Genomic DNA, 23301 nt, shown 5'->3' with positions numbered 1-23301 from the left:
AATAAAAATAATAAAGCAAAGTAAGTTTCACTTAAGAATGTCTTTGATAATGCAATAAAATAATTTTATTAAATTTGCTCATTGGGTACATTTCTTTTTAATATTCTGTGATGAAATAGGAAATGTACATACTAAAGAAGTATGATGATTTGTCTGCAGAAAAAGCACTTGCCTGAATGTTTGATATGTGAACTACTGCTTTTTTCATAGAACACTATATTTACTTGAAAGAACAATTGACAATATATGGCCAACAAATTATCAAAATGGAGTAAGCCAGCCACTTCAAGGAAAACCACTAACAGTATTTGTTGCCAATGATAATAGTTGAGCTTTCAAAAGAAAATCAGAAGTTTGGAAAAGTTGTATCTGTCATTATCAGCTTGCCAGCTTTCCAATATTTAAGGACTTTTCTGATGAAATTAGTGGTGACAGTAACAAATGTTATTTTAAAAATATTGTATGGGGGGCAAGGGACTGTGGGGGTCAAGTGGGGGGAAAAGGACATATATAATACTTTCAACAATAAAGAATTATTTTTTTTAATTTTATTGATTTTTTACAGAGAGGAAGGGAGAGAGATAGAGAGTTAGAAACATCGATGAGAGGGAAACGTCGATCAGCTGCCTCCTGCACATCTCCTACTGGGGACGTGCCCGCAACCCAGGTACATGCCCCTGACCGGAATCAAACCTGGGACCCTTCAGTCCGCAGGCCGATGCTCTATCCACTGAGCCAAACCGGTTTCGGCAATAAAGAATTATTTTAAAAATAAGTAAAAATAAAAACATTGTATAAATTAAGGGCAAGAGAAATAAAGGAAAAATAAACAAATGGGACTACATCAAACTAAAAAGCTTCTGCACAGCAGAAGAAACCAGCACCAAAATGAAAAGGGAACCACTGTATGGGAGGACATATTTGCTAATGATACATCTGATAAGGAGTTAACTTCCAAAATATATAAAATACTCATACAACTCAACAGAAGGAAGACAATCCAATTAAAAAATGGGCAGTCCTGCCCTAACCAGTTTGGCTCAGTGGATAGAGAGTTGGCCTGCGGACTGAAGGGTCCCAGGTTCGATTCCGGTCAAGGACATGTACCTTGGTTGTGGGTACATCCCCAGTAGGGGGCGTGCAAGAGGCAGCTGAATCGATGTTTCTAACTGTATCCCTCTCCCTCTCTGTAAAAAAATCAATAAAATATATATATATATTTTTTTAAAAAAAATGGGCAGTCCGGCCAATGTGGTTCAGTTGGTTGAGCATCATCCCATGCACTAGGACATTGTTGGTTCGATTCCCAGTCAGGGCACATGCCCAGGTTGCAGGCTTGATTTCCAGTAGGGGCTGTGCTGGAGGCAGCCGATCAATGTTTCTCTGTCCTTGATGTTTCTATCTTTCCCTCTCCCTCTCTGAAATCAATAAAAACTTATTTTTTTTTAAATGGACTTGAACAGACACTTCTCCAAAGAGGACATACAAATAGCCAGAGACTTATGAAAAAATGTTCATCACTAATCATCAGAGAGATGCAAATTAAAACGACAATAAGGTATCACTTCATACCTGCCAGAACAACAAGTGCTGGCCAAGTTATGGAGAAAAAAAGAACCCTAGAACACTGCTGGTAGGAATGCAGACTGGTGCAGCCGCTATGAAAACAGTATGGCGTTTTCTCAACAACAACAAAAATGGAACTGCCATTTGACCCAGTGATCCCACTTATAGGAATATAACCTAAGAATCTCAAAACACTAACCAGAAAGAATATATGCACCCCTATGTTATTTATAATAGCTAAGATCTGGAAACAGCCCAAATGCCCATCAGTAGATGAGTGGATAAAAAAGCTGTGGTACATTTACACAGTGGAATACTATGTAGCTGTGAAAAAGAAGGATATCTTATCCTTTGAGACAGCATGGAAGGACCTGGAGAGTATTATGCTAAGTGAAATGAGCCAATCAGAGAAAGATAAGTATCACAGGATTTCACTCATATCCGGAATCTAATTAATAAAAGAAACTGATGAACAAAATAGATCCAAAGACATGGAAGCGTGGAACAGACTGACAAATCTCAGAAGGAAGGGGAGACGGGGGAGGAGGGAGAGAGATTAACCAAAGAAGTTATATGCATAACCCACGGTCAGACACTAGTGCAGTGAAGCCCTAAGGGGGATGAAAGGGGGGGCGGGGGGGGATATCTGTAATACTTTCAACAATAAAGATAAATTTAAAAAAATATTGTCAACATTGGGAGGATCTGCATAACTCAGTGAACCAATATTTTACAAATGATCAGTGCATCAAGTTGCAAAATTATGCATGGGTAAAATGTCCACTCAAAGTGCAAGTATTATAACAGTACAAAATGTTCATTGATGATTCTACATTGCAACTAATCTTTACAAGCTATCACTGAGTTTTGGTGTAGTATCAAAGATGAATACCTACAACTATTTGACAAAGCTATTAAAATAACTCTCTTCCAATTACCTATCTGTGTGAGGTCAGTTTTTCATCATACAATTCAGCCAAAACAATGTATCACAACTGATGGGAAAATCCAACTGTTTTCTACTTAGCCAAACATTAAAGAGATCTGTAAAGGCAAAACCATGACATTCTTCTCAATAAAATATTTTATTTTGAAAACATAGTTATATGTTTTCATAAAAATGTTATTTATGTTCCCATGTAGTAGTTTTATTATTTTTATTTTTTAAATGAATAGTTTTTCTAATTTCTCAATTTAAATTGTTAATATGGTAAATCTCAATAAATATAATTCATATAAACAAAAGTTCTTTGGAGGTCTCACTAATTTTTAAGAGTGTAAAGGGTCCAGAGACCAAAAAGTTTAAAAACCACTGCCCTGAGAGAATAATTTAAAATGAGTTTAAATGCAGCGATCCCTCAACTACTTTCCCTCAACTAGTTCCCTGAAAACTTTTGCTAGTTCAAACATGAGCATTTTAAATGAACACTAGATATGGAGTTGAATGTTGTCCTTGTTTTATAACTAGATCTTACTTTAAAATTATGCTATAATTTTGAAGGCTTCTGTTTGCTTGAGCTTATACTAAAGAGAGAGAGAATCTTGCTGCAGAAGGAGAAAGTAGTTAAATTTCGGGCCTTTTGTAGTCAAATCAATCACACCATGGCTCGCTTTTACCAATACACTCAGTGTTGTAGTTGAGTTAAATAAGTATGCAATAACTGATCACCAGCAGCATAAAGTGAAGGAGGAGGCGAGGCAGTGCTGGAATAAGGCTGGTTTTATGGATATGGCCTCAGGTCTTTTTAGTAGGATTGCAGCTGAGCTTCTATTCTCTGGGGACAATTACAAGTTCTGTCTTTCTCACTGACTGCTGTATCCCCACCAGCTAGCATCTAAGACTGCTTTGCATATGTGAGGCACTCAATAAATACTGTTAAATGAAGTCAAACTCCTTTTCTTTTCTTTTTTATTACAGAAATTAGATTGCCTCCTAACTGACAGAGAGCTAAAGCAACTCAACGTTTAGCGATAGATATATCTGGGCCGGTGTGGCTCCGTGGTTGAGCTCCGACCTATGAACCAGGATGTCTCGGCTGAATTCCTGGGCTTGATCCCCGGTGGGGGGTGTGCAGGAGGCTGCCCATCAGGAAGCTTCCAAAATATTTGGAAATTGCAGGAATGTGTGGGAAAGAGAGAATGACCATTGTTCTTGTAATCTACTGCAACTTAACAAACCACCCTAAACTTACTACTTAAAACAATTATTTTATCATCTCTCACAATTGTTGGAGTTGTCTAGACTCAGGTGTTTGTGCAGTTGCAGCATCGTAAGTGGTCTCCCTGCTTCCAGAGTGATCTTTCCCAAACCTGTCATATTATGTCCCTTCTATTTAATTCAAAGTCCTCACAATGGCCTATAGGCCCACAGGATCTGAATTCTCCGCCTTTTCCCCTATTGCCTCTCCGACCTCCTGGGCCATCATCCATCTCCCGCAGCTTACCTCCCTTCAGTCGTGTTGGCTTCTCTGGGTGTCTTCGAACATGCAGTCTCTCCAGGGCCTTTGTGCTTGCTGGCCAGTCTTCTTGGAAGGCTCTTACCCAAGATCTCCACTTGACTCGCTCTCTTCAAGCTGTCCAGTGTCACTGACTCAGTGAGGTCTCCATTGACGGATTTCCCCCTACCCCCCACTCTTTTGATGGCTGAATGTGGATGTTTTCCGTGCAATAGTCTGGTTCAGAAAGTCTACGTGAGTCGCCACGTTGGACCTCATGGATGCAGAGAGCCCTGTCCTGCACAGGCATTTGGTGATTTCTCCACAGGCTAATCCAAAACTGCGGTTCCCAAATGAGCTCTCTTTTCACGGAGTGGTAGTCGGAACCAGGTTCTAAGGAGAACTCCCTGCAGGAAGACCGTGATCTTTTCCGATCTGGGTTCCAGGAGCCCAGCACTGGGAGGAACCCTCAATGGTGTTGGTGATTTGTGAATGAAGAGCAAGGGCGGCCCCGCCTACTTTCCCCGGGAGGTGCGCGCGCCTCTGGTCCTCAATCTACCGCTCGGCGCTCGGCCCGTTCCGTCCTGTGTCATCGATCAGCTCGGCCATCGCGCGCCTGCGCCTTCGGCTGTCAATCGGAGGCGGCGTGCCGAGTGTGGGGAGCTGCGCGCCGGGAGCTGAGGTAAGTCTGCGGCTCTGGCGCTGCCGGGCCGCCTTCGAGCTGCCGGGCGGGGGCGTGGGGCACTGTGCTGGCCACCCAGCCCCGCTTCATCCGAGGGAGGCGGCTCCCTCGCCTGGGAGGGCCTCAGGGGGTACACGGGCGTGCAGAGCCCTAGAGTCGCCAGCTCGAGTCCCTGCGCGACCCGGCCGGCCGGGAAGCCAAGTGTCCAAACTAGAAGAGAACCTGGGGAGAACCCGCGCCAACCACCTCGTGCAACAGGTGGAGAAACTGAGTGTCGGGAAGCGGAGGATCTGCCGAAGTCACAGCGCGTGAACCCCACACCCGGGACCCGACGCCCTTAGCGCAGCGTCCGAACTCCTTCCACGTGAGCCCTTCGTTCACGATTCTCCTGTTTGTAGTTGTTTAGGTGCAAGGCAGTGACATATAAGATGGAATACAGTAAGCTCCGTGTGAGAGATCGATTATGACACCGAGTTTTCTCTCACCCGGTTACAAAGGGATGAGGCCCTGGGGCTGTGATGGAAGCGTGTCTGCGCTGCCCTGACCGCCCTCTCCCACTCGAGAGGCCGCGGAGAGACTCGTTGCCTCGATTTCCCATCCCACCGGGTCCCGGCAGTGACTCTGAGGCATCGACAGCCGCCTGGCGTCGCGGATAGTTATGTCCGTGTTGTCGCCCAGAGCCTCGCAGAGAGCGAGGAGCCCCGGGTCCCGGCCGGCGCGCGGGTTCTGCGGTCGGTCCGTCTGCACCGGTTCGCCCCCTGCGCAGGGTGGTGAGGGCCACAGACGCTCATTCCCAGACGCCGAGTGCCTGGCGCCTGGCGGGGCGGTGGGTGTGGATGGGGGGGGGGGGGTGGAGGTCCCGGGAATAATACAGCGATGACACAGCCCCCGCCTTCAAGGACCTCGAGGGGAACGGACATTGAAGTCCATGGGCATTAACGCCTGTGAAGGCAGAGGCATCTGGACATGGTGGAGAGCAGCACCTGGGGCGGGGGAAGGAGTCGCTCCACCAGGAGGGCGGGCAGGGTGGGGAATGACTGCTTAGGCCAGGTGGTTCTTACCACTGAGTCTTCAAGTGTAATCGGTGACTACTGGGCCGCGGAGGAAGGCGCCTGGGAAGCAGGAATGGTAACACAGACCGGAGCGATACAGCAGCGTGGGTCATTGGCAGCGCTCGTAATACTAGCTTTTATAGCGCTGGCCTGGGGCTGGCGTTATTTTGTGTGCCTTACGTAGCTTAACTCATTTATCCCCCACAACTCTGTGCCGTAGAAACGATCCTTATCCTCACTTAGAACATGAAGAAAAGCGAGGCCTAGGAAAGTGATGTCGCTCGCCCTGCACGCACAGCTCACCTGGTGGAGCTGGAATTCACACCCAGCCCCTCTGGCTCCAGGGCCTGGGAACTTACCGCCAGGCTCCTTTCTGGGAACTGAGGACGCGAAGAGTTGTAAATGTCAGGCCCCTGGTCACACCACCTGTAAATGGCAGAACCAGAACTCAGACTCGGGCCTTTTGGCTCCAGAAGGACCAGTGCTCTATTTTTTAAAGAAAACATATTTTTATTGATTTTAGAGAGAAAGGGGGAGAAAGAGAGAGAGAGAGAGAGAGAGAGAGAGAGAAACATCAGTGATGAGAATCATTGATTGGCTGCCTCCCACATGCTCCCCACTGGGGATCGAGCTTGCAACCCAGGCATGTGCCCCTGACCAGAATCGAACCCGGGACCCTTTAGCCTGCAGGCCAATGCTCCATCCACTGAGCCAAACCAGCCAGGCCAGTGCTCTACTCTTAATAACGTCAGATGTGAGGGGCGTTATAGAGTGCCAGATTGAAGTTAAATTCTAATCCGAGTCCATGCTTACTGCCATCGAAACTACCATATCTTTAAGTGTGAACATTGTTCAAAAGCATTCATTTTGAGTGTAAGCACTGCAGTTTAGATATTAATACGAGGGGCCCAGGACTGATCATAATGATGGTAAAGGTGCAACATTATTTGCCAATTTTATGTTAAATAAATATCTTTTTCTGAACATTGCATTTCACACTTGTATTAAAAAGATTGCATTATTTGTTGTAAGTCAAAACGTCAAAGAATATTTTTATTTTTTTAATCTTCATCCGAGGATATGTTTAGAGAGAGAGAGAGAGAGAGAGAGAGAAACATCTATGTGAGAAACATTGATCCGTACCTCCCAGACGTGCTCTGACCTGGGAACGAACCCACAACCTAGGTATGTGCCCTGCCTGGAATCGAACTCACAACCTTTTGGTGTACAGGACGACGCTCCAACCAACTGAGCTACCTGACCGGGGCAAAGAGTGCTTTTATTTTTAATCAATTCGGATTTATGACCTTTCACTGTGCCTCTTTTCTGTGGTAGCTGCTGTAAAGAGATTCTTTTGAAGGTCAGATAGGTTCCTTAAATTTGGATTCCTAAAAAGGAATTCATTTGGATTGTTTCTGCAATTGAGCTTTTCAAATCTAAATCCATATACGAGCCTACATTTGTGTTTAATATAGTTGGGGGTAATGAGAAGATGGGAGCAATTGGCTGAATTATTGGAGGAATCTTAAGTCATTTCATACTTTTCAGAGACCTACTATGCTTGTAGTGTGCAGTTGATTTTAGCCAGAAGTTATAGAAAGTTTCAAGGAATAGGAACTGAATCAGAAGCCCACTTCGTTAACTATCACTTCTTCAAGAGTCAGTGCAAGTATTACTTTCTATAAAACCTTCCCTGTCTTTTCTAAGAAAACTCAGGTATTACCTTCACTATTTGCCTACTTCATCTTGGATATACACGGAGTGGCCAGATTATTATGACCACCCCACCAGTACAATGAAGTGAATTAGTTATGCAAATAATAATAATAATAATAAAACCTTGAGCCCTGGCCAGTTTGGCTCAGTGGATAAAGCGTCGGCCTGGGGACTGAGAGGTCCTGGGTTCGATTCCAGTCAAGGACATGTATGTTGGTTGCAGGCACATCCCCAGTAGGAGATGTGCAGGAGGCAGCTTATCGATGTTTCTCTCTCATCGATGTTTCTAACTCTCTATCCCTCCCCCTTCCTCTCTGTGGAAAATCAATAAAATATATTTAAAAAATAAAAAAGTAAAAAAATAATAATAAAACCTTGAGAGTATTTGCTTAGGAAGTTTTCAATATTCACTATTTTTGGAAGTGTCAATGAAGTACTGATGGGGCGGTCATAATAATCTGGCCGGTCATAATAATCTGGCCACTCAGTATATCTCTGCAATAGCACTAATGATAGCATGTTATAATTTACTGAATTTGTCTTCTCTACTTAATAGTGAGCAATTCAAGGGCAGAGGCCAGATTTTTTAAATTTATATTCCTTCTCCAGCCTATCTGCCCAGCTGGAGTATATACAGGGTGGCGCAAAAGTAGGTTTGAGTTTGTAAGAACTATAAGTGAAACATACAGTTTATTCTTGTATTCTTGTTTATTTAACTATAGGCCTGGTGCATGAAATTCATGCACTGGGGGATGGGGGGTGACGGTGTGCCCTCAGCCCAGCCTGCGCCCTCTCACAGTCCAGTACCCCTCGCTCCTTACCGCCCGCCTGCTCGCTGCTCCTTACCACTTGGTTCGCTGCTCCTTAGTGCTGCCACAGAAGTAGGAGAGGCTCCAACCACTGCCACTGCACTCACTAGCCGTGAGCCCAGCTTCTGGCTGAGCAGCACTCCCCCTGTGGGAACGCACTGACCACCAGGTGGCAGCTCCTGCAATGAGCGTCTGCCCCCTGGTGGTCAGTACTCATCATAGCGACCGGTCGTTTTGGTCATTGTGCCCCATAACAGTTGCTTAGGCTTTTATTATATAGATTATTATATTACTAGAGGCCCAGTGCACAAATTTGTGCACCTGTGGGCCCCTCAGCCTGGCTTGTGGGACTGGGCCGAAACCAGCTCTCTGATATCCCGCAAGGAGTTCCGGATTGCGAAAGGGTACAGGCCAGGCCAAGGGACCCCACCGGCAAGCTAACCTACCCCAGCAGCAAGCTAACCTACCGGTCGGAGCGCCTGCCCCCTGGTGGTCAATGCATGTCATAGTGAGCGGTTGAGCAGCCTTAGCATATCATTAGCATATTATTTTGATTGGTTGAATGGCTGACCGGTCAACCAGACACTTAGCATATTAGGCTTTTATGATATAGGGTTTGCCATACAAAGAATTACAATTTTTGCCTCACCCTGTATTGGTAAGAGACTATGATAAAGATTATGTTTACTACAGCTAAGGAACCTTTCTTATCTGGTTATTGGACTTGGGAGTGATGCATTTGACATAGTGGGTATCAATAGCCTAGATAGAAATAGCATTATTCATGTGTATGCTTCAATTTTTGTTACTTTTTCCCCTGTTAATTGTTTTTCTCTGTGATTGCAGTTGGTAAAAATGGAATTTCAAGCAGTAGTAATGGCAGTTGGAGGGGGATCTCGGATGACAGACCTGACTTCCAGCATTCCTAAACCTCTTCTTCCAGTTGGGAACAAACCTTTAATTTGGTACCCATTAAACCTGCTTGAGCGTGTTGGATTTGAAGGTGAGCTATGGTAATGACATGCACTTATAAAACTTTTAGGGTGTTTGATCCCAATGATTTGTCGTTTTTATGAGGGTGAGAGAGGAGGATGAATGAGAGAAGACTAGGACTCTGTTGACTGGAGACTGGCCTCTTTAAATTAGGAACATAGGAATACTCTATTGCTGTGTGAAAAAAAGGTTGAGAAATAGTGGGGATTCACACACCTCATACTCAATACTTACTGTTAATCTATATGTGCCAGGTTATATATTAGCACTGGGGTACAGAATTGAAAAGATAACTCAGCCTCTAGTGGTTCTCAACCTTATTAATGCCGCGACCCTTATTTTTTTTTTACTTTTATTTAAATGTTTTATTGTTGATACTATTGCAGATGTCCCCCATGTACCTTTTTTTTTAAATTAAATCTTTATTGTTCAGATTATTACATTTGTTCCTCTTTTTTCCCCCCATAATTCCCCTCCTCCCAGTTCCCACCCCACCCTCCACCCTCACTCCCCACCCACTGTCCTCATCCATAGGTGCACGATTTTTGTCCAGTCTCTTCCCGCATTCCCCTCACCCCTTCCCCCCCCCACCCCCCCAAGAATAGTCAGTCCATTCCCTTTCTATGTCCCTGATTCTATTATAATCACCAGTTCATTCTGTTCATCAGATTATTTATTCACTTGATTCTTAGATTCACTTGTTAATAGATGCATATTTGTTGTTCATAATTTGTATCTTTACCTTTTTCTTCTTCTTCCTCTTCTTTTTTTTTTTAATTTATTTTTTTTTATTTTTTTTAATTAAATCTTTATTGTTCAGATTATTACATTTGTTCCCTTTTTTTTCCCCCCCATAACTCCCCTCCTCCCAGTTCCCGCCCCACCCTCTGCCCTCACTCCCCACCCACTGTCCTTATCCATAGGTGCACGATTTTTGTCCAGTCTCTTCCCACATCTCCCACACCCCTTTCCCCCCCAAGAATAGTCAGTCCATTCCCTTTCTATGTCCCTGATTCTATTATAATCAACAGTTCATTCTTTTCATCAGATTATTTATTCACTTGATTCTTAGATTCACTTGTTGATAGATGCATATTTGTTGTTCATAATTTGTATCTTTACCTTTTTCTTCCTCTTCCTCTTCTTAAAGGATACCTTTCAGCATTTCATATAATCCTGGTTTGGTGGTGATGAACTCCTTTAGCTTTTCCTTATCTGTGAAGCTCTTTATCTGACCTTCAATTCTGAATGATAGCTTTGCTGGATAAAGTAATCTTGGTTGTAGGTTCTTGGTATTCATCACTTTGAATATTTCTTGCCACTCCCTTCTGGCCTGCAAAGTTTCTGTTGAGAAATCAGCTGACAGTCGTATGGGTATTCCCTTGTAGGTAACTGAGTTTCTTTCTCTTGCTGTTTTTAAGATTCTCTCTTTATCTTTTGCTCTTGGCATTTTAATGATGATGTGTCTTGGTGTGGTCCTCTTTGGATTCCTTTTGTTTGGGGTTCTCCGCGCTTCTTGGACCTGTAAGTCCATTTCTTTCACCAGGTAGGGGAAGTTTTCTGTCATTATTTCTTCAAATAGGTTTTCAATATCTTGCTCTCTCTCATCTTCTGGCACCCCTATAATTCTGATGTTGGTATGCTTGAAGCTGTCCCAGAGGCTCCTTACACTATCCTCACATTTTTGGATTCTTTTTTCATTTTGCTTTTCCGGTTGGATGTTTTTTGCTTCCTCGCATTTCAAATCATTGACTTGATTCTTGCGCTCCTCTGGTCTGCTGTCGGGCGTCTGTATAATATTCGTTATTTCAGTCTGTGTGTGCTTAATTTCTAGTTGGTTCCCCAATATAAGATCAAGGGTCTTATTAGTTTTCGTGTAGATCTCATTAAGTTTATCGGCAGCTTCTAAACAGTTCTTGAGAGACCTTAAAAGTGTGGTTCTGAACTCTATTTCTTCCATTGACAATTTTGTCCTGTTTCTTTGTCTCCGCATTTTGTTATGCTTCCTTGGTGCACCCCCTAGTGGTCTTTGTTCGCAGTCTTATAGATAAATCTTGATTGTTGTAGCTAATTCCAGGGAGGGTTTGACCTCCAGGCCAAGTGGCTATGAGAATCAGCTGTGTCAGCAGTGAGAGAACTTCTGTCCTCTAGGGAGGTGCTAATCTAGCCTTTGCCTGAGGCTATCCGGCAAATGCCTCTGTGCAGGGCGTGGGCAGGGTGGGTCGCACAGGATCAACAGGGTGGGCCAGAGAGAGCAGTTATGGCGGCTCTCAGTCCTGTCCCCAGGGGCTCTGCCTCTCTGAGTCCCAGCACCCGCTGCAAAGCTGGGAGAGAAAGCTGCACTCGCTCTGACCGAAGCCAGACAGTCCGCTTCTCCCGTTTGAGTCTGGGTCCCTAAAGACTCGCCCGGATCTGGAGCTCAGAGTCTGCGACTCCCTCCCGATTGAAAACAACAACCGCGCCCTTCGCCGCCAGCCCGCTCCACGCACTCCGCACCTCAGAATTTGACTTCAGCACTGCGCCTCCTCTGAGTGTCCGTATGCGTTTCTCTTTCCTCCTAGTTGTAGGACTTCCACTCAGCCAGCGTTCCTGTGGTTCTGGGTGATGTCCGTTCCGTGTTTTAGTTTCACTTTTGAAGTAGTTGTTCAAAGCAGCAAACTCCGGCGTTAACCTATGCCGCCATCTTGGTTCTCCTCCCTTCTTCCTCTTCTTAAAGGATACCTTTCAGCATTTCATATAATACTGGTTTGGTGGTGATGAACTCCTTTAGCTTTTCCTTATCTGTGAAGCTCTTTATCTGACCTTCAGTTCTGAATGATAGCTTTGCTGGATAAAGTAATCTTGGTTGTAGGTTCTTGGTATTCATCACTTTGAATATTTCTTGCCACTCCCTTCTGGCCTGCAAAGTTTCTGTTGAGAAATCAGCTGACAGTCGTATGGGTATTCCCTTGTAGGTAACTGGGTTTCTTTCTCTTGCTGCTTTTAAGATTCTCTCTTTGTCTTTTGGTCTTGGCATTTTAATTATGATGTGTCTTGGTGTGGTCCTCTTTGGATTCCTTTTGTTTGGGGTTCTCTGCGCTTCCTGGACTTGTAAATCTATTTCTTTCACCAGGTAGGGGAAGTTTTCTGTCATGATTTCTTCAAATAGGTTTTCAATATCTTGCTCTCTCTCATCTTCTGGCACCCCTATAATTCTGATGTTGGTACGCTTGAAGCTGTCCCAGAGGCTCCGTACACTATCCTCGTATTTTCGGATTCTTTTTTCATTTTGCTTTTCTGGTTGGGTGTTTTTGCTTCTTCGCTTTTCAAATCTTTTACTTGATTCTTGCTCTCCTCTGGTCTGCTGTTTGGTGTCTGTATAATATTCTTTATTTCAGTCAGTGTATGCTTAATTTCTAGTTGGTTCTTTATCACAACATCGAGGGTCTCATTAGACTTCTTGTAGATCTCATTAAGTTTATCGGCAGTTTCTAGAAAATTATGGAAAGACCTTAAAAGTGCGGTTTTGAGCTCTATATCCTCCATTTCTGTCATGTTTCTTTGTCTCCGCATTTTTTATGCTTTCTTGGTGCACCCCCTTGTGGTCTTTGTGCGCAGTCTTGTTGTAGTTAAGCCTTGATTGTTGTCGGTAATACTGGGGGTGATTTGACCTCCAGGCCAACTGGCTATGAGAATCTGCCACGACCCTTTAATACAGTTCCTCATGTTGTGGTGACCCCCTACCATAAAATTATTTTCGTTGCTACTTCATAACTGTAATTTTTTTTTATGCATAATTTATGGACAACGGTGCGGTGAAGGTTGGGGGGGGGTGAGAAGTAGGGTAGAAGGGATCAATGGGGGATAAAAGGAAGACATCTGTAATACTTTCAACAATAAAGATTTTTAAACAAATAAAATATGACAGCTCTTTCTTTATGACAGTCATGTCCAAGCCCATGGCTGCCTGGCTCTCAACCTCAATCCCAAAGACTATCCCGGAGTTTTATACCTTTTGGCCCACACTTCCACTGTTTAGGATTTGTCTGGGTGTTAGTTTCTGCAGGCCATGCTCTGGGGATAGATGGTTTGGGGGCTCAGCTGTGGGTACTGTCTTGCTCCTTCCTCCTCTGCAGCTCCTCTTGCCGTCTTGCCTGCTGTTCACTCATGCAGTCCTTGAAGGCCTGCACCTGTGGCTGGCACTGTCGCCAGTCCTGGTGCTGGGCCATGCACTCCTGCACTGCATAGTGGGAAGCAGCACAGCCAGAGCGGGAGATCAGCAGGTCCAGGGGGTCCTCTTCCTCACCCTCTTTCTTCACCTGATGGGCCCAATTATGTCCTTGAGTTGACATCTTTGGGAATCTCGAAAAGGCAGACGAGAGGCCCTGAACGCACGCTCCCACACGTCCGCTTGGCACGCACCGGGACGCTTCGCTTCCGAGCCTCCTGCCGGGAGCCAGCCTCTGCGAGGAGCGTGCGTGGATCCCGCCCCCCCCCACCCCCCACCCCCCCCCCTGCACTCGCCACAGCCCTTTCGGAGAGCCATAACTGTAATTTTGTTACTGTTATGAATCATATTGTAAATATCTGATATGCAGGATGTATTTTCATTGTTACAAATTGAACATAATTAAAGCATAGTGATTAATCACAAAAACAATATGTAATTATATATGTGTTTTCCGATGATCTTAGGCGACCCCTGTGAAAGGGTCGTTCGACCCCCAAAGGGGTCGCGACCCACAGGTTGAGAACTGCTGGGATAGAGTGTCAGCCTGTGGACCAAAGGGAACCGGGTTCAATTCTGATCAAGGTCATGTACCTCAATTTCTGGGTCCTCCCTGGTCCAGGCTCTGATTGGGGTGTGTGCAGGAGGCAACTAATCGATGTGTTTCTCTCACGTCAATATTTCTCTCTGTCTTTCCCTCTCTTTCTTCCACTCTCTAAAAATCAATGGAAAAATATCCTCGGGTGAGGATTTAAAAAAAAACAAGAAAAGATAACTCAAGTCCTGATCTCCATTAGACCTTAAAGTCTAACAGAGAGATACACATATACATCGATTATCACTGTGTAGTATGGTAAATGTTACAATGGAGGTACATTGTAAGTGCTTGGGTATACAGAGGAAGTTGCTGTTTCAACTTGAGGGATTCAGGGAACACTTCACAGAGTAGCTGACCTTGAGTTAATTCTTGAAAACATAGATTATCAGATTGACAAGCGAGGAGAGAGTATTCCATGCAGAAATGATGAGATACAGACTCATGATCAGTACAGCATGTTCTGGCAACTGCTATTCATTCTATGTGGCTATAATATAAACTATAAGGAGGTGTATTATATGTAATGAGAGAGGTAAGCAGGGGTCATGCTATAAAGTGCGTTGCCTTCCGTGCTGAGGAATTTAGATTTTTTTTCCCTGAATGCAGTGGGAAAACAGTGAAAGGTTTAAACAAAAGTATAATGTGGTTAGATTGGTATTTTAGTTATTCTGTGTCAAGCATGTCCTTTGCATCTTTAGATAAACTTTAGAATTAGCTTATCAATATCTACAAAAAGGGTTGATGGGATTTTGATTATGATTGAATTAAATCTAGACCATTAGGAAGAAAATTCACATCATAATAATACTGAGTCTTCTGATCCATGAGCATGGTATATCTCTCTATTTATTTACATCTTCTGTAATTTCTCTCAGTAATTTTATAGTTTTCCGTGTGTAGGACTTAAACATATTTTATTAAATTTATCTTTAAGTAGTTTATATTTTTGATGCTATTGTAAATGGTAATTGTTATACAATATTCTAATTTCCAGTTGTTTGTTGCTAATACATAAAAATACAGGTTTTTTTTTTAAATATTTTTTTTATTGACTTCAGAGAGGAAGGGAGAGGGAGAGAGAGATAGAAACATCAGTGATGAGAAAGAATCACCAATCGGCTGCCTCCCGCACACCCCCGACTGGGGATTAAGCCCTCAACCCAGGCATGTGCCCTTGATTAGAATCAAACCTGGGACCCTTCAGTCTCCAGGCCGATGCTCTATCAACTGAGCCAAACTAGCTAACGCAAAAAAACCACAGTTTTTTATACTAACCTTTTATCCTGCAACTTTGCTGAATACATTTATTAATTCTGATAGCTTTTTTGTAGATACTTCAGGATTTTCTATAATTTTGACCTAATTGACATTTGTAGAACATTTCACCCAATAAAGCAGAATATACATTCTTTTCAAGTACTTTTACCAAGATAGACTGTATTTTTAGAAACAAAACAGTTCTCAATAAATGTATAAGGATTAGAATCATACAAACTATATTCTCTGACCATGGTAGAGTTAAATTAGACATCAATAACAGAAAGATATCAAGAGAATCCTAAGAATTTGGAGATTAAATCACATTCTTCTACATAATCTGTATGTTTAAGAAGAAATCACAAGGGAAATTAGAAAATATTCTGAATTTACTGAAAATGAAATACACTGTATTAAAATTTGATATAGCTAAAGTTCTGTTTATAGGAAAATTTATAGCATTAAGCACTATAGTAGAAAAGAAGAAATGTCTCAAATTATCATCAAAGTTCTTTCAGAAACTAGAAGAAGAAGAACAAATGAAACCTAAATAAGTAGAAAGAAGATTTTTAAAAAGATAAAAGTAGCCCTGGCTGTTGTGGCTGAGTTGGTAGGGCAACTTCCTGTGCACTGAAAGGTTGCTGGTTTGATTCCCAGGTTGCTGGCTCCATGTCCCAGTTGTGGGCTTGATCCCCACTAGGGGTTGTGCAGGAGACAGCTGATCGATGTTTCACTCTCACATTGATGTTTCTCTCTTCCTCTCTCTCTAAAAATCAGTTTAAAATCTTTAGCTTAGCCAGCTTGGCTCAGTGGTTGTGTCAACCTATGAATCAGGAGATCTCGGTTTGATTCCCGTTTGGGCCACGTGCCAGCTCGATCCCCACGGTCCCCAGTGTGGGGCATGCAGGACGTGGATCAGTGATTCTCATCATTGATGTTTCTGTCTCTCTCTCCCTCTCTCTTCCTCTCTGAAATCAATAAAAATATATCTTTTGAAAAAAGAATATTAGATGATCAAGTTTTAAAAAGATAAGAGCAGAAATAAATGAAATAGAAAACAAAAGCATTAGAGAAAAATCAATAAAATTGTTAAGTCTTTAGTTAGATTGATCTGGGAAAAAAAGAGTAAAGAAATTACTAATACAGACAGTCCTCGGGTTATGTCGGACTTGATGTATGTTGTTTCGTGGTTACATCACCATCTCCCATTTATTTATTAAAAAAAAATGTTCCATCATTTCAATGTATGTACATATGTGCTTTCTTTTTTTATTATTTATTTACCACAAGTAAAGGTCAGGAATTGTTATCTTTCTTTAAAATTTTTTTTACTGTTTCACTTCATTACTGCTGTGTATGTGCTTCATGTGAATGACGTAGGTGCTTATGTAGGTGGGTTCTGACTTACAGCGAAAATCGAGTTTAGGAACGGATCTCCGACATAACCCAAGGACCTACTGTAACAGTAATGAGAGAGGAGACATATCTACAGATCCTATAGACATTAAAAAGATAAGGGAATATTATGAACAACTTTATAGTAATAAATTTGATAAATTAGATTTACAGTTTTTTTTGTTTTGGGTTTTTTTTGATTAGTTAAATCTTTATTGTTCAGATTATTACATTTGTTCCTCTTTTTTCCCACCCTAACTCCCCTCAACCCAGTTCCCACCCCACCCTCCTCCCTCACTCCCCATCCACTGTCCTCATCCATAGGTTCACAATTTTTGTCCAGTCTCTTCCCGCATCCCCCTCACCCCTTTCCCCCCCAAGAATAGCCAGTCCACTCCCTTTCTATGCCCCTGATTCTATTATAATCACCAGTTCATTCTGTTCATCAGATTATTCACTTGATTTTCAGATTCACTTGTTGATAGATGCATATTTGTTGTTCATAATTTGTATCTTTACCTTTTTCTTCTTCTTCCTCTTCTTAAAGGATACCTTTCAGCATTTCATATAATACTGGTTTGGTGGTGATGAACTCCTTTAGCTTTTCCTTATCTGTGAAGCTCTTTATCTGACCTTCAATTCTGAATGATAGCTTTGCTGGATAAAGTAATCTTGGTTGTAGGTTCTTGGTATTCATCACTTTGAATATTTCTTGCCACTCCCTTCTGGCCTGCAAAGTTTCTGTTGAGAAATCAGCTGACATTCGTATTGGTACTCCCTTGTAGGTAGCTGACTTTCTTTCTCTTGCTGCTTTTAAGATTCTCTCTTTGTCTTTTGGTCTTGGCATTTTAATTATGATGTGTCTTGGTGTGGTCCTCTTTGGATTCCTTTTGTTTGGGGTTCTCTGCGCTTCCTGGATTTGTAAGTCTATTTCTTTCACCAAGTTTTCTGTCATGATTTCTTCAAATAGGTTTTCAATATCTTGCTCTCTCTCTTCTTCTGGCACCCCCATAATTCTGATGTTTTTACGCTTGAAGCTGTCCCAGAGGCTCCTTACAGTATCTTCGTATTTTTGGATTCTTTTTTCATTTTGCTTTTCTGGTTGGGTGTTTTTTGCTTCTTCGTATTTCAAATCATTGACTTGATTCTTGCAATCCTCTAGTCTGCTGTTGGAACTCTGTATAATATTCTTTATTTCAGTCAGTGTATGCTTAATTTCTAGTTGGTCCTTTATCACAACCTCGAGCCTCTCGTTAGATTTCTTGTAGGTCTCATTAAGTTTATCAGCAGTTTCTAGAAAATTCTTGAAAAACCTTAAAAGTGTGGTTTTGAACTCTATATCCAGTACTTTGCTTTCCTCCATTTCTGTCATTTGTGTCCTTTTTCTTTGTCTCTGCATTTTTTATGCTTCCCTGTGTTGATAAAGTGGTTTTCTGTGCTAAGTGTCCACTAAGGCCAGTGGTTCAGCCTCCCCAATTACCTGAGGAGGACACTCTTGGTGCACCCCCTTGTGGTCTTTGTGTACAGTCTTGTTGTAGTTAAGCCTTGATTGTTGTAGGTATCACTGGGAGGAATTGAGCTCCAGGCCAATTGGCTGTGAGAATCAGCTGTGTCTGCAGTGGGAGAACTTCTGTGCTGGAGACACCCCTCTGGGGCAAGACTTGCTTCAAAGGGGCTTTGGTGCTCACTGAGTCTGCCCCCTGAGTGTGTCCTTTATGGTTCCATGGAGCTGCAAACTGGATGGTCCCACTCTGACCTCTGGGTACATTGGCTCCTGGATCTCTAGGGAGGTGCTAATCTAGCCTCTGCCTTTGGCTATGCAGCAAAAGCCTCCCTGCAGGGCTTGGGCGGGGCGGGTCCCACGGGATCAACAGGGCAGGGCTAGCAGTTATGGCTGCTCTCAGAGGCTCCGCTTCTCAATATCCTGGTAATCACTGCAAGCCCCTCGGAGAGAAAGCTGCCTCGAGTTCCGACCGATGCCAGACAGTCCCGCTTCTCCTGTATGAGTCTGGGTCCCCAGAGACTCGCCCAGAACTGGAGCTCAGAGCCTGAGACTCCCTCCTGATTGAAAACGACAACCGCGCCCTTAGCCGCCAGCCCGCTCCTCATGCACCTCTGCACCTTAGTATTTTACTTCCACACTGCGCCTCCTCTGAGTCTTGGTATGCTTTTCTCTTTCCTTCTAGTTGTAGAATTTCCACTCAGCCAGCCTTCCTGTGGTTCTGGATGATGTTCGTTTCATCTTTTAGTGTTTTTTTGAAGTGGTTGTTCGAGGCAGCAAACTCCAGCGTTTACCTATGCCACCATCTTGGTTTCTCCAGATTTACAGTTTTTAAAAATTGCTTTAGAAGCTATGTGAGGAATGAATTTGAAGGAGTCAAGACTATGAACAGGGGGATGAGTTAGATTGATACAAAAGTCCACACCAGCAATGGAGAGGGCCTGAACTAAAGAAGTAGCACTTAGGATGGAGAAGAGGGAACATTTGAGAAAGTTGATGATTAAGAGGAGGGGAAGTAGGAAAAAAAGAGAAGCATTCCCTCTACTTTTTGCTTGTGTGACTAGGATCAGTGGTGGGCAAACTGTGGCTCGCGAGCCACATGCGGCTCTTTGGCCCCTTGAATGTGGCTCTTCCTAAGCCTTAGGAGTACCCTAATTAAGTTAATAACAATGTACCTACCTATATAGTTTAAGTTTAAAAAATTTGGCTCTCAAAAGAAATTTCAATCATTATACTGTTGATATTTGGCTATGTTGACTAATGAGTTTGCCGACCACTGGACTAGGTGATAGCATTAACTAGGAAAGGGAATAAGAGACAAGGAACAGGTTTGAATGAAGATAATGAGTTTAGCTTTGACCACAATGAGTTTGAAGTGCCCTATATGTAGTTAGATATAGCAAATCCAAGGACTGGATGGAGGTGGTGCTAGATCCTAGGGCCCAGTCTTGTGATCCATTGATCATTCCACTATGAGAACTGCCTTCCTGAAACAAACCCATAACATTTCTATGAAGTAGTCTATGTGACATTGATTTAAGAGATATGTTTTAGAAGAGATTTTGTTTTTAGAGCTCAGTTGCACAGGTGAAGGACACACCTTAACATACTTTAAAATCTCATAATTTCTGTTAATTATGTTTTTTGGATATATCATCTGTAACTTTTTTTTTCTTTTTACTTTTACTCTAGGTATAGTTAGTTATGCTTAGGGGTGACCTTTTGTTGTATATTTAATACCCCCTACATAAAAAATTCCTTCTCACTAAGGAATGGGAGAGTGCTTACTAAACATAGTATTCTGGAGTTTAATAACCAAGTCATGATTTTAGAGAAGTTAACATAGACCTTAGCTTTTGTCTCTCTCCACAAAGAAAAGTCTTGGTCCAATTATTAGATTGACTTTTGCAGTTGTTACTTCTTTCACTCTATCCACTCTACCTAAAATCTCCACTTCTTCTCTTTGAAATCCTGAACAGCATCAATTACCTTATCTTCTATCCTTCCATCACACTTTGGTTTCCTATCTTAGTACCTCTCAATGCCTGTTTCATGCTGTAGTTAATGGCCTGGGGGACTGATCTCTCTGAGAGCAGGTACTATATCTAATTCATTTTTGTAATGTCAGCATTTTACATAAATATGTACTAAAGAAATTTTTGTAAATTACATAATTGTAAACCTGAAACCTGTATAATTTTATTAACCAGTGTCACCCCAATCATTTCAATAAAAATATTTTTAATTTGAATAAATTTTTGTTGTACTTAAAATTCATCGTGTCCTCAAAGGCCATCCCTTCCATGATACCTTCCTTAACCATTTCCATGTATAATTTCTTCATGTTAGGTTTCTTAAAAATAAGAACCATGTTGAGTTCATTTCTGAATTCTCAGTGCCTATTAGTTCTGTACATATTAAATGTATTTGTATTTATTGGATGAATGAGTAAGTTAGTGACTAAAAGAAAGCAGAGTAGGGAGAGGAAGAAAGAAGGAAAAAAAAGGAAGAAGGAAGGTTAAATGATTTGGAAAAAAAAAAGAAAGAAGGGAAGAAAGTAGAAAAGAATGCTTACAGTGAAAGGGAGAGATAATTGTGACCTGGCATACTATAATGGAACAAGTGGAAATTTTTCCACTATAGAGATGCTAAAATTCAATCTTCAGACGTCAGCAACATATGTTATGTTACAGTGGATTTACATTACCCTACCCAAGATCCATGACAAAACCCCAAGTTTTCTAGCATTGGTTGATAGCTTCATGGATAAAATAAAGACATCTGTTATGTGAAAATTGCCTCTAATGAGGGTTCATTGTGGCTACCTCATAGGAAATGGTGATAGCTCTTTCTCTGTAGTGAATGAAGATTTAAAATGGGATCCCATTTGTATATGCTTTGATGAATGCTCTTCTGGGTTCTTTACATCAAGAAGCATCATGTAATATATTAAAGTGAGGGCTGTAATTAGACAGACCTGAGTTTTATCTTGAATCCATTGCTTACTAATCATGTGACCCTGAACAAAGTTAAACAACATAAAGTCCCAGTTTCCTCATTTGTAAAATGAGATTATTATTAAGAATTGAGAGAACACAGTAAAATACATTGAAAAGGCTCAACAATATAAACTGTTAGAAACAGACCAAATCTAATTAAAATAGACAAATCATTATCTAAATGAATGAGTTTTTTTATTTTTCCTTCTTTTTTTTCTTTTGTGCTGTAGAAGTCATTGTCATTACAACCAGGGATGTCCAAAAGGCTTTATCTGCAGAATTCAAGATGAAAATGAAGCTAGATATTGTGTGTATTCCTGATGAGGCTGACAAGGGAACTGCAGATTCTCTGCGCCACATATATCCAAAACTTAAGGTGAAAAACTATTTCTTGATTTTTATTGTTTATAAAAGGTAAATGTTATCTTATGTTTTTCCAGTGCTTTATAGTTTACAATGCTTTTTAAAATATATATTATTGCATCACATACTTTGTTGTGCATGTACTCTTCAACTCTTTTTAGTTTAATTACTAAGTAAATATTTAGACATTTAGTCAGTCACTGGTTTCCAGTATTTTAAGGTAATAGTACATCTTTATGAAAAATATATATATACTTCAAATTTACTTTAAAACATTCTATTTATATGAAATTAACGAATAAGCAAAATTATTAGATAGATTAACTGGAAAGAAGTACAAAGGAACTTTAAAAAATTGCAGATCCCGCCCTGGCTGGTTTGGCTCAGTGGATAGAGTGTCAGCCTTCGCACTGAAGGGTCCCAGGTTCAAATCTGGTCAAGGGCACATGCCCGAGTTGTGGGCTCGATCCCCGGGGTATGCAAGAGGCAGCCAATCAATGATTCCCTCTCATCATTGATGTTTCTATCACTCTCTACCTCTCCCTTCCTCTCTGAAATCAATAAAAATATATTTAATAAATAAATAAATAAATAAATAAATAAATAAATAAATTGCAGATCCCCTCACATGATATTTAAACTTTTAGTCTCCTTTGGTTAAGAAACTAACAAGGGCCCTAGTTGGTTTGGCTCAGTAGATAGAGCATCAGCCTGTGGACTAAAGAGTTTCGGGTTCAATTCTGGTCAAGGGCACATGCCCAGGTTGTGGGCTTGATCCCCAGTAGGGGGTGTGCAAGAGGCAGCCATTCAATGATTCTCTCTTATCATTGATGTTTCTATCTCTCTCTCCCCTCTCCCTTCCTCTCTGAAATCAATAAAAAAATATATTTTTTTAAAAGAAACTAACAAGGGCATATGGATATGAGTACATAGTCTCCCAGTGACTGGTGGCCCACAAACTGAGAAAAAGCCATCATAATTATTCTAAAATTGATGTCCTTTTGAAAAAGTCTAGTCTGTGTGATAACGTTGCCATCTTGTTTGAATTGGGGGGCAGACCTTCTGCTATTTCTGGTGACTGCAAACAGATGTATTAATATGTTCAACCTACCTATGCATTGAAGAACAAAAATTTATGCAGAAATGTACATGGCCCTCCCTTCCCTTTGGGGGGGGGATAATTTACACACAGTAAAATACAGATATTAATGGGTTCAATGAGTTTTGAAAAATATATACATCCAATTTACCATTACCCAAATCTAGAACATTTCCTTCACCTCTGAAATTTCCTTTGTGTTTCTTGTTAGTCAGTCCCCCACCTATAGAGTCAACTGCTATTCTGATTTCTATCAGCATATCTTAATTTTGCTTATTTATGAACTAGATATAAATGGAATCATACAATTTTATTCTGGTTTATTTTGTTTAACATAATATTTTTCAGAAACATCAATGAGAGAGAATCATTGATCAACTGCCTCCTGCATGCCCCACACTGGGGATCAAGCCCACAATCCGGGCATGTGCCCCGACTGGGAATGGAACCCTGACTCCTGGTCCCATAGGTCGATGCTCTACCATTGAGTCACACTGGCCAGGCTAATTATATCTTCTTTTTTTTTTTTTTTTTTAATTATTTCATTTCAGAGAGGAAGGAAGGGAGAGAGAGAGATAGAAACATCAGTGATAAGAGAGAATCATTGACCAGCGGCCTCCTGCACACCC

General features: G+C 41.8%; 2 protein-coding genes across 4 annotated transcripts in view; one reads left to right on the top strand and one right to left on the bottom strand.

The window, feature by feature from the left end:
• The first annotated feature begins 4533 nt into the window (after positions 1-4533).
• Positions 4534-23301, top strand: part of EIF2B3 (eukaryotic translation initiation factor 2B subunit gamma) — a 107903-nt gene continuing 89135 nt past the window's right edge. The window contains exons 1-3 of one of the 3 annotated variants that reach the window (XM_059689959.1): positions 4534-4683; positions 9107-9263; positions 21441-21586. In XM_059689959.1, the coding sequence (XP_059545942.1) occupies positions 9116-9263; positions 21441-21586 (294 nt within the window). In that variant the 5' untranslated portion in view covers positions 4534-4683; positions 9107-9115. The other 2 variants (XM_059689960.1, XM_059689961.1) reach the window with 2 other exon arrangements.
• Positions 13118-13600, bottom strand: LOC132229514 (cytochrome c oxidase assembly factor 4 homolog, mitochondrial-like). The gene has a single exon (XM_059686107.1). The coding sequence runs from the start codon at positions 13582-13584 to the stop codon at positions 13330-13332; it is 255 nt and encodes an 84-aa protein (XP_059542090.1). The 5' UTR covers positions 13585-13600; the 3' UTR covers positions 13118-13329.

This window comes from Myotis daubentonii, chromosome 3 (genome assembly GCF_963259705.1).
Source record: "Myotis daubentonii chromosome 3, mMyoDau2.1, whole genome shotgun sequence".
Classification (NCBI taxonomy): domain Eukaryota; kingdom Metazoa; phylum Chordata; class Mammalia; order Chiroptera; family Vespertilionidae; genus Myotis; species Myotis daubentonii.
Note: the sequence above shows the minus strand (reverse complement) of the source record. Positions and strands in the feature narration are given on the sequence as shown.

Bases quoted from the DNA above. Each gene is read 5' to 3' on its own strand.
- LOC132229514 (XM_059686107.1), bottom strand. From the start codon at position 13,584: ATGTCAACTCAAGGACATAATTGGGCCCATCAGGTGAAGAAAGAGGGT.